This window comes from Condylostylus longicornis, unplaced genomic scaffold, assembly GCF_029603195.1.
Source record: "Condylostylus longicornis isolate FDR11 unplaced genomic scaffold, ASM2960319v2 ptg000048l, whole genome shotgun sequence".
Taxonomy (NCBI): Eukaryota; Metazoa; Arthropoda; class Insecta; order Diptera; family Dolichopodidae; genus Condylostylus; species Condylostylus longicornis.
The window spans coordinates 13,823,082-13,838,398 of NW_026578017.1; the positions used below are offsets into that span (position 1 = coordinate 13,823,082).

Here is a 15,317-nt window from a genome sequence, read left to right on the forward strand (position 1 = left end):
TGTGTTGGTAATCTTTTACTCGCAGAATATAAAATGTGAAACTACAACAAAGACTATAGATGGGGGAAGACAATATTTAACTATCGTTTACATTTTTACCGGGAGCATAACAAAAACGCTATACAGCGAAAGTAGATAAAGGATAATTTTTTTCTTTATTTAAATAACATTCTATATTTTGTATAAATGCTTTTGATAGTATACTATTGTTATAACAGTAAATATAGCACTTGATGACAATGAATAAACAGTTATTCTTCTTATTTATTATTTTTAGTATTTATATATAGATACTGTGATAGTAATATATAAAATGTCATTATCAGAGAAGTAAAAATTCTATAGCTCTTTATTGAAATATTGAAGAAATATTTCTCAAGTTATTGTATTGTTAAAGTAGAAAAGAAACGGTTACTTCTTATTATAATGGGGATTAGAAAGTATAGTAAAGCAAAGAAATGCTGTTAATTTGCTAAAGGAAAAAAGTATTATATTGTAATAATAAGAGTATATAAATATATGAAGAAAAAAATATTCAGGACATTGACATCATAATTTTTAATCCCCTTTTGAATAAGAAATGATGATTTTTTAAGGGTTAAAAAAATTGAATGCAATTTAATAGTAAACGATAATGATGATAAAGAAGTGTGGTATTATGGTTATAGTATGCTTGATTCCCAAATTATAAAAAGTAATATTGTTGCTTCTTTACTTTAAAATATTTCGTTATAATATTGGGAATTATTATAGTTGAATAAGAAGAGTCAAGTGAAACTGTCATTGCTATACTGTCTGAATAATTAATGGCGAGGCAGCTGAATTCATTAATTTCGGTTAAATGAGTTAAGTGAAAATATAAATTTTAAATTAATTTAAAAAAATTCAATTTATCATAACTTATTTTATTAATTTCCAAGTCTTATAATTTTCTGCATTCATCGAATTTTTGAAATCTGTAATTATATGACAGAATTCCTTAAGTTACAAAAATCTGAGTTATTATATTTTTGTAGATCAGGAGTAGTTGTGGTTTTATATTATAACAGTGTCTTGTTTAGAAAACTCATTGTGTGAAGTGACAAAAATTATGAGCACAATTTCCAACCTGTTAGAATTATTTTGAAATGTATATTTTTAATTAAATTGAAATTTTTTGGAATTTTGTAACCAGATTTCTAACTACTTATTTAGTATTATATAAGTTAAAATTTTTTACTCAATAATAATCTGGTTATAGATTATTAATTAATATTTTCTATAAAGTTAGAGATAGTCTCATAAAATTTATAAAAAATATTATTTTATAGTTTGAACTGTTAATTAAAATATTTTTAATTATAGATAAAAGAAACAAAATAAAATTTTATTTTAAAATTAAGTGCGTATTAAAAATAGGGGGAAAATAACCAAATAAAAATGATACAATACTGAAAATAATTAATCACCCCTTGTTTGCTTTTCTAAATATGTCCTTTCATTTTATTCATGTGTACATATTTATGATTTTCTAATATTTATGGATAGTATATGAAAGTTTTTCTATTAAAATCCCAAGAAAGGGGGAATATTTCAAGCAAAAATTACTCCTGAACGCAATAAATATGGAAATGTAGTTAAATTATATTTTAAATACCCGTATTTGCGTATAAAGCTTGGGCGTGTGTTATTAAATTTCTATTCTTTTTAGATACAATTTACAGCAGTTTTGTAACAAATTTAAAATGAAGGCTAAATATTTTTTAAAACAGGCGATGGAAACGGTATAATTGTTTCTATTCTGATTTCGGTTTGGAAAATTGTTATTGTTTTTATTCATCTTAATTAAAAGATGCACGTACAGTGGAAAATTTTTTAATATTGTGAGTGATGGTTTGAAATTTTGTTTTTAAAGTAAATTAAGGAATAATTTTAGGGGGAATTGAAATTTAAACATGTCTTAATTGAAGGGGCTTTACTTCAAAAATTAAAATTGCAAAGTTGGTATTGCAATTTGTATTGGAATTTTAGGCGTATTTCTAATTTTCAAGGCAGCCAATTGAGTAAAATTCTATGCGAAAACAAGTTGTTATTGGAATAAACTCAGAGATCTTGCAGGAGAGGTGTGATTTACTAAAAAATGTAAGAGAACGAGTTTCCCTTTAATAATACAAATATACAAACAAGGTATCTTGTGTGTTAAATATTCAATTTTCCTGTTCAAAAATATTTATTATGAATATTTAAAATTACTCTTGAAAATATTTTAATGTTAGCCTCACATTCTACGAGTATATAACTGCTATTTAAATATAAACTAATATCAACAATTTTGAAAAAGGAAAAATAAAATAACATAAAACTTTTTCATAGCCTAAATTAAAATTCAATAATTTTAAAATCAGAAATAAAATATAAAGGATATAAAAAGTAAGAATATTATTTTTCAATAAATATAATTTTCTTTTTTATTATACCTTTTTTTTTTTTAGTGTTGGTGCAACCTTTTAAATAAATCGATTATTATTATTGTTATTTTTATATATATTTAAAATGGTCCTCCAAAATTTTTTTTTATATCACGCCCAAGGATACATTTAATATTATCCTAAAAGTTTTTGGATTTTAATTTGAAATTGTAAAATATAAAAAGAAAATTTAGAAAAAACAACAAAAAATTTTCTTTTTTCATATATGTACGTATACGAATTAAGGATTAGGATTGAATGTGGCATTCAAATACGTTGTAGCGATCCGATTTTTATCCTTATTTTTGTTTCATCGTCGTCATCATTATACCAATATTAAAAGTAACCGTATAACTTTTTGTTTGTATTTTATTTTTATGCCATTATCAACGGTATATGGTGACACATGTAGATATGTATAAGAAAAACAACAACAAAAAAAGAAAATATTCTCTATTGGGATTCTTTTTTTTTTGGAAAATATAAGGAAAATTTCTCAAATATTAAAAGATTTAAGAATTTTATTTTACTACTTTTATTTCATTTATTTAGGATTTCAAAAAAAAAAATGGAGAAATGTTTAGAAAGGAAGTGAATGGAAAAGAAAATTTTTATAGCCATATAAGAAAAATCAGAATAAAATCATAGAAATCTGTGTGAAATGAAAAGGATAGAAATCAGGACAAAATATATGACGTGTGTATTTTATTTTTTATCTCTTTGCAAGTATATAATGGATACATAATGGATTTTATATGTACATATATCTTATAAACATACATACATATTTGCAACACAAAATGACTACATAATGAAGTACATATATGAATGTACGAATGTGTATGCGAATGATTTATACTCTTCATTAAAATAAGTTTCACAAATTAAATTGTTTAAAGTATTCTTAGCCTTCATAGATCTAGAATGTGAAAAACACAATATTATTCAAAACAAAATTTATTTTATATTAAGATTCTAATTTTTTTTTGTGTCCTTAATTCTCTCATGCCTTGTTTCTGTTCGCTTTTATTTTTTTTTTGTACTGTTTTGTTCTTCTTTTAAGTCCTTTCTATAATATGTGCGTTTAATTGTGTGTATTTGATCATGTACAGTTTTATTTTAAACGAAAAGAACAGGGAAAAAATATTAAAGAAAAATCCCAAAAGGTCAGCAAATAAATTTTTAAACAGAATACTGGAATTAGAATTCTAGGTCCATTTAAAAAAAAGTTATTTTTTCTTTTACATATTTTGAATTTATTTGACAGTGATAGTTAAAGATTTACGATTCGCCATTTTTGGGAATTAGAAAAGAATTCGCTGGTTAAATAGCCCAATTTTTGTAATTCAATCTGCTCTTTGATATTTTTGGGTTTCATTACCAAGATTCGAATAATATGAGCTTTTAGCTTTATTGAATTTTTTCTTCGATTTTTTGGCGCTAAAATAGTTTTAAATTGTGGGATTAAAAATTATTTTTTCTGAAAAGAGAATCATGGTTTGACAGTGAACATTTTCGTAAATTTCTTAAAAACTTTGTTATAGATTCAAATCATATTTATGAAACGGTTTGTGTTTATACTCCATCACAATTATATTAACACAAAATTTTTAAAGTGAATTCGGAGTCATAAAATAAAAAATTTCTACATAATCTATGCAAACGACAATGACCGTGATATGATGATCACCTATATAATATATGATAAAACTGTTAGATTTTGTCATAACACTTGACAGCATTCAACCTGAATTTAATTATGATGACTGTAAACTCAATGATACATAGCGAGCAATCATTGTAGATTAAAATTCTAAATTATTTTGTATAAAACTGTGCACAACAGAACAACACTGATTTTTATCACTTCTATATATTTCTACTTCTTGTACCGATGAGAACTATTTTCATGCAGTATTATAACGTTGTAATTTCCTTTGTAACTGAAAGCTACGGCAGGCTAGTTACTTGATATGACACAATATCTATGACACAATGAAATTAGCATATCTATGATAGCATGCACTAGCCCTATTCTACTTCTAGGAGTAAACAAAGGAAAAAAACATTCCTTTGAAACACTTAGAAATGATAATATTCAAACATGTATGTATAAATTTATTCTTACTCAACGTGAAATTCTGAAGCAATTTTAACAAGTCCAAGTGTTCGTTTATTCGAATATCCGTCTTTCTGTCTGCATGTAGTAAATTCATCACAACGATAACCCCAAAAATAGAATTCATATAAGAGCACTAATTTGTCATATTTAGTTTATGATAAAAATCTATATAATTTGAAAGTTATCGTGACACAGGGGTCTTAGAAACTGCAATAAAATTTTGTGAAAGGGTAAATTTACTACTTTTCAAAAATTACACAAGTTACAATACAAATGTCTCGCACAATAAGTGAAATGACAATTTTAATCAAAAAGAATTGACATTGAACGAATTAGTCAGTGCGTAGTGGCTTGTGTAACTTAAAAAACCATTTCAAAATCTCTTATAAATCGTTTGCCTATAATGTAGTGGTTAAATTTAACTAAAAATGTTTTAATAGTACTATTTAAGAAAAAAAGTAGCTAAAAATATACGAATCACTAGTGCATCTCTTATATGACTTCCGAAACCATTCGTATGGGTATCATAGAGTTGACACGGTTAATGTTTACTATTCTGGGAAGATTTTCTGTGCATTTTTAATGTTGTTTTCGTAACAAAAAATCACGTATCTGTTTTTGTTTTTTATCTTTTAGTATGGACACAAACATGTGTAACTACTATCGATTCTATAATGAATATTTAGTTACTCCTCTATACGGACACACATAATCAAACACATAAACGTTTTTAAATTTTTTTTTTGGAATCAGAACATCTCTACAAATACTTTTAATCATAAAACACACGTTATCAATCAATTTGTCAAATGTTGTTATTTAAGCAGCAAAATAAAATCTCATCTCAAAATTGAAAAAAAAAAAAAATGGGAAAAAAAGAAACAATAATGAAAAAAACCCCAATAACAAAAAGGTTGAGTCTTCTATCTTTACGATACACTCATTTATTTTTGGAATTCCAACATCATTCCCATGTCTTTAAACGTAGAGAATTACGTATAGTGTAGAAAAAAGTAAGGGCCAGAAAAAAAAGGTCAGAAAGTAAATAAACTTGACAAGGAAAAAAATGTTTTTCTTTTTTTGTACCCTCCTTACATGTAAGTACGTATGCATAAACATTTACATGAGACATACAAAATTATGTTGGCCTAACTCAATTTTCATGACTTTGTTAAATTGTTATTCAAATTGTTATTATAGAAATTCTATTTTTTTTATTTTTTTCGATGAAGAATGGAAATATTTTCTAATTTATGGAAAGGACGAATTTAAGAAGAAGAAGAATGGAATTTTCATAATAGAATAGGATGGAATCATTTTTTCGTATTATGGATATTTATATTATATAAGTAAATGTATAGCCAATTATATCAAGCAAAGGGAAATAAATTCCCTTTTTTTCGGTTTTATTTTTTTGAAAATTGTTTTTCAGTTCAAAAAATCTGTAGATATATATAACGATGCATAGGATATTATAGTTAGAATTCAGAAAATAAAGGGATGTATGAGGTATAGCCTTGAATATTTTATGAAAGTATAAAATAAAAGTTAAAAATAAAAGTCATTTTGAGTAACATGCGGTAATATTTATAGCCAAATATCTTAAAAATTTGCTGATGATGCTGATGTGGTCATGTGTTCAGTAACACATTATTTTCTTGATTTTTTGTTTTCATTTTGGTGCATGCCTAATGCCAACCATTATTTAGAGTTTTCTTAAAGCAGCCGCGCCCAAATTATATTTTATTTTAAAGATGCGAAATATAAACGGAAGTGAAGGAATGGAAATAAGGAGATAAAAGCTTTGTTGAAACGTCAAATTGAAAAAAAAATTACGAAGATTTCTTTCTATTTTTTTTTTATAATTCATTCCTGCTTTTAAAAGTTAATAAACTGTAGTTTTACTTTTATAATAAAATAATATAAAACTTAAAAACTTTTAGCTATAGATTTTGTTAAAAGAAATTTCAAGGAGTTTAAGGGAAAAATTTTTAAATTTTTGAATCAAATTTTTTTGATATAAAATTTTTAGATCACATGTACAAAGGTTTTTGTTAATGAAAATTGACCCAACTTTTTAGATTCATTGATAGATTAATTATAGAATAAAGTTGGGTCAAACCAATGGTTTGTTTTGTAGCACTTTTCCCTTCAACAAAAGAAAATACTGTTTTTAACCTCGAAGTACTCCTCACAGGCACTGCCAAACTTTGGCGTTGTACTCGAAGTGTGCCTCTCAGGCACCACCAATAATATGCTGCACTAAATTTCAAACTGTTTGAATTCACAGTTAAACTTTAGTTGCAAGTGGTCCGCAGATAAATATGAACATTACAAAATGTTCATATTGTGACAATAATAAAAAAGTTTTAAAAATATATTGCCATTTTCAATTTTATGTAGTTTTTACCTTTAAATAACTGATATATTACATAAGTATATAAAGCCCAAAAGTACAAGCTGCAAAAATCTTTAGCCGAAATAAAGTTCGAGTGTAAAAGGTTAAAAACAATCTACGTATACCTACTACACTATTAACCTTTAGCGCTCCGTCATTTGTACCGTAACTCTGTTTTTACGTGCGTTTCTCATTTTTACGTGCGTTTGCGCAAAAATGTAACGCAAAACCAAAAATTTTTAAAAAATGAATTTCTCGAAAGATTTTGAGAATTTTGAATATTTAAGAACCGCAAAGTACATTGCGCTTCAGTTATTCGCAAATGCGTTGATTTTGGATGGAAACTAGTGAAGAGCGGAATATAAATTGACAAGCGTAATAAAACATTGTCAAAATATTCATTTAATATTTTTTTATAAGAATAAAAAAATTTGCCCCGAAATATATGCAATGTAAAATTTTTTAACTTAAAATATGAAAAATTGTTACATAACTAAACCAAAAACCAATTGAGGATTAGCTCAATTCTAGTTTGATATTTTCAGTTTTATATGCAACATCATAGTTGAATAACATTTATTACTACATTCAATTTTAAGGTTACTTATATAATAAAAGGATATTTATAGCTTGTTTTTTCCATATTTGTTTCATAATTAGCTATCACTTTTCCATATTGAATTTATTTATAGAATAATATAATATTCTATATCACTTTATTATTAGCAATATCAAAATCTTTTACATAAAACAAAATAAATAGAATTTTAGAGTGGAAGCAGATTTACATTATTATTTTAAACTTTAACAAGTAAAAACGTTTCAGTCGGTATGAACCGATTGAATTATACCCTGCACCTTTCATTGTTGTATAGCAATTACTCAAACCTGTGAAACCATTCTATAGAAACTTCACGGATATGTCTGACCTATAGTTGGACACACAACTGCCAAGTTTCATGAATCTAACTTTATTATTTTTCCAAATATCTAAAATTAGCTTTTGCATTTGTATGGGAGCCACTCGAACCTGCCAAGCAATTCCACTAAAACTTCAGAAATATATTTGACCTATAATTGGACACATGACTGCCAAGTTTCATGAATCTGACTTTATTATTTTTCCGAATATAAAAAATTTGCTCTTGGGGTTGTATGGCAGCCACCCGAACCGGTGCAGCTATCCCATTTTAATTTTTAGAGCATGTGTAGAATTTAATTGGACACATGTATACAAAATTTTAAATTTATAACTTTATTAGTTTTCGAAATATTTAAAGTAAACTCTTTGAGTTGTATGGCAGCTACCCGAACCCGTTGTCCGAATTGGTCCAATAACAATAGGGTTCGTCCTTGGCACAAAAGAAGCAACTTGTGAAAGTTTGGTGTCGATTGCATTATTCATTTTTGAGTTATCGTGCGATCGGACGGACGGACGGACAGACAGACGGACATGTCTAAATCAACGCAGAATTTTACGCTGAGCAAGAATATATATATATGTCCATACCGCAGGTGACTCCTTCAAGTAGTTACAAACTCCATACCAAAGTTAATATACCCTTCACGAAGTGCAGGGTATAAAAAATCAATAAATCGAGCACTGTTAGAATATAATACATAATATAGCTACAAATCTATTTTATAAATGTGTAAACGTCATAGTATTAAATAATATAATTACACAATTATGCTTCGTGATAAATAATACGACTAGCTAGTTTTATAAAATTTTAGAATTTCCTTGTTTAAGATTCCAAAGCTTAAATTAAAATTGAGCAAATTTATTAATTAATACATTTACAGAGTTATTTAGCGTCATGTTAATAGAAGTGTGTTTTTGAATTGAACTAATTGTTTTGGGATTTATTGGTTCGTCTTCATTGAAATATTAAGTGAAATTTAGGATAAAATTTCAACTTATTCTTAGTCTAAGATTCATATAGAGAATAACTAATATCTATATATGTATCCAAGTAGCAATAAAATTTTATAGTTATTCATTCTAAAAATTATAGTAGAGGAGAATTTATTTGATTTTGTGACCTCAGCATCACCAAAATATTTTTTCAGCATGACGAAATCGCGAAAAATTTGCCAAATTTCCCATATTTCGACTAAATTTTTGCTAGATATATAGCTAATTTTATTCAGTTATTTCGAATTGTTAAACAATTTATTTTTGTTTTTAAATTTGTAATACTAAAAATACAATATATGTGAGTATATATTACTCATTATTCACTTATATAGTTATAAAAAATTAATAAAATTCAAATATTATTCATCAATCAAATTTCGAAGAGAATTCGAAAACTTAAAACTCTTTTTCTGTTCTGTGTAATATTTTTGACAAACAGATTTCAATATTCATTAAGCCTTCGGGTTAAATTTCAGAAATAAATTTTTGAATTGGTTTACATTTCATTTCATTTCATTCTGTTATCATTGTTTGTTATTTTCGATTACTATTTTAAATGAACGTGAAGGAATTTTATTTTGCAAATATCATAAGTAAAATATTGTTTCCGTCTGTGTCAAGATTTTCAATATACGTTCGTTTTAATGCTAAAATGATTAATTTTATGGTAAAACATTCTGCTTTTTAAAATCCATATGTGCGACGGCATCATATATAGTAATAGCATGTATTTTGGATATGTTTCAGTCATTGGATATTTTGTTGTTACAAAATCGTCATAGATGCAATTGGCACGAAATTTGAGGTTTATGAAGAAACATATACAGTGCAATAATATGCGTAGTGCTTAGACGTAAAATAAGCAATATTTTCAGCAAAAAGGGAATTAAATTACGAAAAATTTTTAATATGCATTAGTATAGCTTTGCTTAAAAATTTACCAAACTTTAATATGGTTTTCACAATTTCATAATATAGATTCTATAGTACTCCGATTAATTTATATCAAGAAGGTTTTAATAAGGAAATACAAAATCATTATTGGCTGATTATTTAAAATGAATCAACATATTGTTAGATATTATTACGAAAAGATAGCCAACAATTTTATATGACTAATTTAGTGTAAGACGATATAATGAAGGTGTCCGGATTACTCAGACTCATGACTCCATAAAATTTAAGTGGAGAACCTAATGGAAGAAGTATTTCAATTATATTATTGACTAGAACTCATGAAAAAATACCATATTTTAAAGAGAACGTCTTCCAAAATATAAAATAAGTTGTTTTGAAATACTTTCCAACGTATTTTAAGTCATGCCCCTGCCCTTATTGTAATGGCCAATCGCAGATTTAATTAAATTATTAATGTTTCCTTTTATAAAATTCATCAAGCCTTATAGTTATCTGGAAAATTTTTTTATTTCATAATTTTCATCTTTATTATCTTTAGATCTCAATATGAATTCAGGCCTAATGTTTACATTACGTAAATAAATATACACTAATGCACGCAGGCAACATACACATAACTTTTTTTTTTATATAATATATACCTTTGGATATTAACATTACAATGGATTCTTATGTTTTTGAATTCAGTGACACAATGACGTTGACATCCATAAGAAACACATTGAACGTGTCCATAAAGGATTTTTATCAATAAAACCTAAAATAAATGTACGTGATCAGAGTCCTGATTTTTCGTTCACATTTTTTTCCCCATCACTATTTCATTTTTATATATCTCTTATTATTCCCGCTATGTTTAGTGAAATGAAATATATGGAATGCATAATGTTGACTGTGGAGTTATAATACTGAAAATGAAAAAAAAAATAGTCTTAATATACCCTCAACTCCATTTAAATATGTAGTTGTATCGTTATCACCTCTAAGCCATGGCAAAAAATTAATTTTTAAAATTTTAAAAGTACATAAAACAATGTTGCACTTCTTGGAATTGCACCACTTTACTGGAATTTTAAAAATTATTAATATTTAATTTTAATATTGATTATTAATAATTAATTGAAAATAATTTCAACCTCTAATTTTGGCCATTTTTGCTATTATTTCAGATCTTATTGCAGAAGAATGAGCACATCACAGAATTATTGTAGTTTTATCGTAATTTTTGGTTTGGTTTTCATAAAAAAATATTAATTCTTAAAGAAATATAAGTTCTGGATTACAAGAGGTTGTAATCACATTTCAAGTTGGTCAAACGAGTCGGGAAAGTTGCGTTTATGCTACTTTTTTATATTTATTTATTTGAGTGAAAAGGTACTGATGTAATGTACATATTTGAAATTTAATAAATATTTTTATTTTTTTAGTTTCGTTGTGACTACATGAATGTGTGCAGGACATTCATGTAGTCACAGAAAAAATTGTTTTTTTTTTTTTTGTTTTATTTATTTTCCTTATATTTATATTAATTTTTATCCTATTTGTATTTTTATGAAAAAAAAGTGGAACAAATACATTTCATTTATTTTAGTTTTTAAAAGCCTCTCACATTTTTAGAGCACACATTTTTGTATCAATTTTAATATAATACAAAAGAGACGGTCAAGTGTATAAATGAAAAAGTAAAATCTATACGCAAGGTAGTAAAGATAATAACTGATTTAGAAGAGTCCATATTTGGCTAGTAAATTAGAAGAGTTAAATAAGTATTAAAGCTACGTAAGTTATCCCGAGGTTAATAAAAAAGCTGCCAGTAAAGTTTAAAGTTTCCTTGTTCACAATATAGCTCAAAGTTTATTTTATGATTGCTTTATATTACTGCTTTAAATTTCAAAAATTCTGTGAAAAGAAAAATTTAAATAGAATCTAAAAGATCTACAAATAAGCAAAACATCATGAAAACTACGTCAAATTTCGTCTCAGAACAGGTACCAAATTGCTTCTACATTCACGAATATTAATCTTGCTTTAAGCGAACATCTTTTGTGATTTTTGGGGAATTGGCATCTAAGACTTCAGAATAGTAAGTAAATTATTAAACTTGTAAAATTTTCCTTTTCCAAAAAGGGAGGTTTCTATTGTCAAAAGTAAAATTTCTAAATCATTTTTTTATATAACGGACAAACTAATTTGTCGATAACAAAAATATTATTTTTTGCTAAAAATTTTCTTTGATAGAAAAGAACAATTGGAAGAGAGATGCTTTGTAGGCAACAGCCATTTCAGGCACGTAAATTTGTTTACGTTTATATTTCTAATTTTATAACTCATAGTTATAGGTATATGTTTTTATTTTGTTGCTTTTTGGTTTAATATAAATGTTAAAAGGACTAGTATTAACTATGATTTCCCCTTCCTCTTTAATACCCAAACTGTCCATTTTGCTTTTCTTTTTTTGTGTAGAAATGATAGAACCATTCATATTTTTACTTTTCTAAATTTAATTTTTGCTTTCATAAAAAAAAGAAAAAAATGTGGCTTGAGATAAAAAATTTTTTACTAATAAATTTGTGATTTTCTAAATTTAGGGTACATTCAGACATAACACAAACATCTACACGTATAAAACATTCGTGTTGTTTGCATAACAAAACTTTTCTGACTTTTCAGTAACGTTTTTATCAATAAAATGTCTACCACAAAAATAAATTTTCAGAAAATTATTGGAAAATAGAAAATTTTATTTTTAGTACAGGAAACATCGTAATCGAAATTGTTGCATTCTACACGTACTACTATAATAAAAAGTCTCATGTACGATAAAATTTCTGTACAGCGAAGCAAATAGTACTGTAAAAACTTCTACAAGAAAAAAAAAATTTAGCATTAAAAATTCTTAAATTTCTAGTTTAAATTTTGTTGAATTTTTTACATCATTTCATCTAACAAACAATTCTTATCACTTGAGCCACACATTATATTGGACACTTTAATTAAGTAGCTCGGTTTGTTGTTTTAAAACCTTTCTACAATGTGCTGAAAATTACATTTGGTTTTATAATAATTCTGACTTTTCAACATTGAAATGATTTATAACATTCGAAGCAATTTTTAAGGAACTAATGAAATTTCAATTACACTTTCGAACCTGGCGTCTGTGAATAAATGCATTAATGCTTTCTAAATAAATAAAGCCAAAACGCCTTAATTGGGCTTAGTAATGAGTTAACGAATAATTTCGGTTGTCGTTCTCTTGTTCTTTTCTTATTGTAAACGTGTGTAACTACTAAATTGGATTGGCTACTTCATACGCATTAACTAGAGACTTAATTTTATAATCTAGTTTTTGGAAACTTTTTAAATTTTTAAAATTTATTTTTATTTAATATATTTTAAAATTTAAAATATCTTTAAATTATTTTATTGATTTCTTATTTTATTCTATTACAGTGCTATATAGTAATTTTGAACTTTACTTTGACCTTTCATTATCTCTTCTTTCATTTTCTCATCTTATTTCTACACAATAATAAAACTGTTTATTCCTTTTTTTTTCTCTTATATTTATCGATTGTATTGCATAAAATATGGGGGGACTTGTAATCGTACCAAATTCTAGAATTTTCAATGGGAATGAAAATTTGTAATGATTTTAATGGGTAGAATTTTCCATGGGACTGAATTTAGTTAAAAACGTAAATATATTTCAGTCTGGCCATTTATCTATATGCTAACCTGCTAGTGTATCGGTCTTATGCTTTAATACTCTGCAATCAAATTTTATTTGAACCGATTTTGATAATTATTTATGCCTGATTTAACTCTGGAGAAGTGATGAATTTATTTACCTTAAGAGTATGGTATAGAGCGCATGGTACCAGTTAAAATATAAGAACTTTTTCAGAATCTTGTGGGATCATTTTGGTTAACTAATAAGAACAGATTTATATTATTGATATTCTTGTAAAAATACACAATATATTGCAGTCGATTATGTGCTGGTCGCATCAAATATTCTATTATGTTTTTGACATGAAAATTTTTAAGATAATTTCAACTTTTAAGTTTTCATTTATTTTTATTTCTTTTACTTTTTATCTTTTCAATTTTGTGTCCTTTAATAAGGATCGTTAACAATTTTATGTATATAGAGTGTTATACACTTTTTTTTTTGAGCAATTAAATAAAACTTTTTTGATTTCTTTTTCATAGTTCTTTTCTACTCTTATTCTATCCCACTGTCTTTTAATTACAAGTCCTAATAATTTAACATTATACACACATACAAACAAGTAAAGGGGATAAAATAATAATACTATACTATTCTGAGTATTTCAATCACTATTACTGTAAGTGAGTTGAATTTCAATTTAATTAAGCTACTTTCAAAAACTACTTTTAACGGTACTTTCAAAGTATATGATAGTTAAGTTTATTTCGACAGTTTCAGAGGCTGCAACAAATAAAATTGAACTAAGAACTAAAAATAGAAAGAAAATTAAATTCAATAAAATGAAGACAAACTTGTTGTCATTAACTATCAATGTACCCAACATCACTTTGCCATAATGATTCTCTAATGAATGTTTCGAAAGTATTATAGAAGATGGAAAAAAATAGATAGAGAAAAAAAAAAGAGAAATAAGTGAAACGAAAAGTTGGAAAAAGGAAATTAAGTGAATTATAGAAAAAGAATTGAGAACATTAAAAACGAAAAATTAAATAAAGAAAAAAAAAAATTTTTTTTTTTATAAATTTCATTTTCAATTGGAAAATTTGAATAAATTTGTCATTGAATCGAATTAAATAGGCCAATAAGTTTTCAATGATTTTAGATATTTTATTTTTGTTTCGTTGTAATTATATAGTGTTCCCTTTATGGTGCCAAGTTCAAAAATTTTACCTTTAAATTTTGCCAAGAATAATTTCATTTTCATTTCTATTAAGTTTTTTCGATAATATTTGGAAAACATTTAAATTTTCATGGAAAATAGATTTAAGAAGTAGAAAAGTGAAAAAAATTTAAATTCAATCAAAATAAGAAATCTGAGAAAAGAAACTTTTTGTTAGTACTTTATAATTTGATTCTAAAGAAATTCTAGTTAAAATTTTGACTTTTTGAATATTTAATGCAAGACTGCGAAGAAATTTTTTATTATTTAGAAGAAATCATTCGCAGTTCTTAATAAAATTTGACGGCTTTGTAAATTTTATTGTTTAATTTTAATTCCAGCTGTTTTTGTTTAAATTCTATGAAGTTAAAAATTCAGATATAAAAAATGAAAATTATTTTTTGTTTTAAATTGTTTGTTGTAATAACAAGAGCTTAGTTTTCTAATTTAAAATTAAGTTTTGATATTTTCGCTAAAATTCAAAAATTCTGAAAAGATAAAAATTCGCTTGAAATTTGAAACGGATAGCAGTAGGCTTTATAGAATCTTTTATATGAATGTATCAATTTTTTCTATTACATTTTAACACATTGTTAAAGAAGAAGTAATCTATGAAGGG

General features: G+C 25.6%; 1 protein-coding gene across 1 annotated transcript in view; it reads left to right on the forward strand.

The window, feature by feature from the left end:
* The first annotated feature begins 313 nt into the window (after positions 1-313).
* The window catches only part of LOC129610870 (jerky protein homolog-like), a 52,454-nt gene continuing 37,450 nt past the window's right edge, over positions 314-15,317 (forward strand). The window contains exons 1-2 of the mRNA XM_055523640.1: positions 314-330; positions 597-694. Of these exons, the coding sequence (XP_055379615.1) occupies positions 314-330; positions 597-694 (115 nt within the window). The remainder of the gene's footprint in view (positions 331-596; positions 695-15,317) is intronic.